The sequence below is a fragment of the Hermetia illucens genome, chromosome 3, assembly GCF_905115235.1.
Source record: "Hermetia illucens chromosome 3, iHerIll2.2.curated.20191125, whole genome shotgun sequence".
NCBI classification, from domain to species: domain Eukaryota; kingdom Metazoa; phylum Arthropoda; class Insecta; order Diptera; family Stratiomyidae; genus Hermetia; species Hermetia illucens.
In genome coordinates, this window is record NC_051851.1 from 64,844,842 (window position 1) to 64,846,890 (window position 2,049).

The 2,049-nt window shown below is 40.7% G+C and overlaps 1 protein-coding gene across 1 annotated transcript; it reads left to right on the plus strand.

The window, feature by feature from the left end:
• Nucleotides 1-381: 381 nt before the first annotated feature.
• Nucleotides 382-1,791, plus strand: LOC119652905 (fork head domain-containing protein FD4). Its single transcript, XM_038057281.1, has one exon. It carries the CDS (start codon nt 572-574, stop codon nt 1,484-1,486), a length of 915 nt encoding a protein of 304 aa, XP_037913209.1. The 5' UTR covers nt 382-571; the 3' UTR covers nt 1,487-1,791.
• The last annotated feature ends 258 nt before the right edge of the window (nt 1,792-2,049 follow it).

Consider the following 2,049-nt stretch of genomic DNA (forward strand, 5'->3'; position numbering starts at 1 on the left):
GCATTCTTTATCATCATACATTGGTTTGAGTAACTTATTCTCGAGTAAATAGCAACATTGTGTCCCTATAATTGCATGAGGTAACAACTTCTTGTACCTAAAAATAAATACTGAATAGGCCCCGCCTCCCTTTGCTGGACTGCGCAACTCCATTCCTAGCACCAGAATATCTTTAATTCACCCGCCATTTATACATATCGTTGGGAACCTCCTTAGCCAATGGTAGTATCCTCCCTTCTTTGAAACGTTTTATATAGACGCCCACCTTGTTAGTAGTCAACAATATGGACAAAGAAAGGTTCTTTCTTCTCTCTCATCTTTTTCTCTCGGTCTTCAGGTTACCTGACCAGTTTTATAAGGTGAGGTTTTTCCTAGATGGAAACCAGTTCAACAATTGTGAAGTCAGTCTTCAAGAAGCGTTCGTGTTGATTGTATCGTTCTTTTGACGACATTAACGAAATTATAATTGTGTTGAAGAAAAAGACAGCTGAGAGAAGGATTTTGAAAATTTGTTTGATTAACATTGGTTGTTTAGTGAAGTTTGTGAAAGTTAACATAATAATAAAACGAGATGCCGAGACCGTCACGTGAATCATATGGGGATCAAAAACCCCCGTTTTCCTATATCTCCCTAACGGCGATGGCGATTTGGAGTTCTCCTGAAAGGATGCTGCCACTCAGCGAAATCTACAAGTTTATCACAGATCGCTTTGCATACTATCGCAAGAACACTCAGCGCTGGCAGAATTCCTTACGCCACAATCTAAGTTTCAATGACTGCTTCATAAAAATCCCCCGTCACCCCAATAAACCAGGCAAAGGAGCTTACTGGACTCTTCACCCGAAGGCAATCGATATGTTTGAGAATGGCAGTTTACTACGACGACGGAAGCGATTCAAGATTCATAAATGCGAAAAGGATATGCTCAACGAAGAACTGGCTGCATTGGCAAATTTCAACCGATTCTTCCTCGCACAACGGGCCGAACTATGCAACAATGCACCCCCTACTCCGCAATCAGAACCGCTTGGAATCTACCCTGTTCATCCAGCTGCTCTAAGTGGTCCATATACATCATCTGAAAAAATTGAACGGAGTCCCGCTGATCAGGCCCAACTGCGTCCCAAACGACCATTCACCATTGAAAGTCTAATAGCCCCGGATCCTGAGAAAGCAGAAGTTCGATCTGCATCGGTGTCTCCAGCCCCATCTAATGGACATGTTACCCCGCCGGCAGCGCACTTTTCACCGATTCTGCACCAATCTTCCCCAGCATTAAGAATGGATTCACCGCCTTTTTACCAACCATATGGAGTACACCCAACTCCAGCGCTGGCGCCAGTACCACACCTACCCTTAGGCTTAACTGTGGAGCAACAGATGCACTTGCAGCTTTCTCAATTTTACCATCAGCAACAGCTCATGAAACTTCCGCCGGGAAGTGCAAGCTACCACCCGTATCTGGGGCCCCTGAAGGTGTTCTAATTAATTTGTTAATTTAGATATTGATTCGTTTTGTTCCGTAAGCGGACGACAATGTGATATAGTTTTACTTTAAACGGAGTAGTGTCAATTAGAGTTTCAATGTTGTCTGAATGTTCACTTTGTAGATGGGCGAACCTTGTCCAAATGTGTGTTCATAGTATTTTAGTATTTAACTACGCCAGAGTGCAATCCTTTTGTTCCTTTTGTGTAAATTGTTACTGGAACTTAATATGTATATTTCTAACTATAATGTGACTGTATAAGTAACTATAGAGATACAGAATAAATTACAATTCAATAATAACTTTCGAAGGTGTTTTAATATTGCGCACCATATAAGACGATAAGGGGAAATCTAAGATGGTGAGTTTGGGAAATCCAGGTTTATCTGATTCTGAAGAATAACACAATTCCGAGTATTGATATTCACATTGGCTCAATGAAAATTCTGACAATAAAAAATTGAGAATAATGGGTATAGGAACTAATTTCGAAAGTGTTTTTATGATTTTGTTAGGAAGCAATGGTTACGATAATACCTCTTGAACTATATATAATGCAAC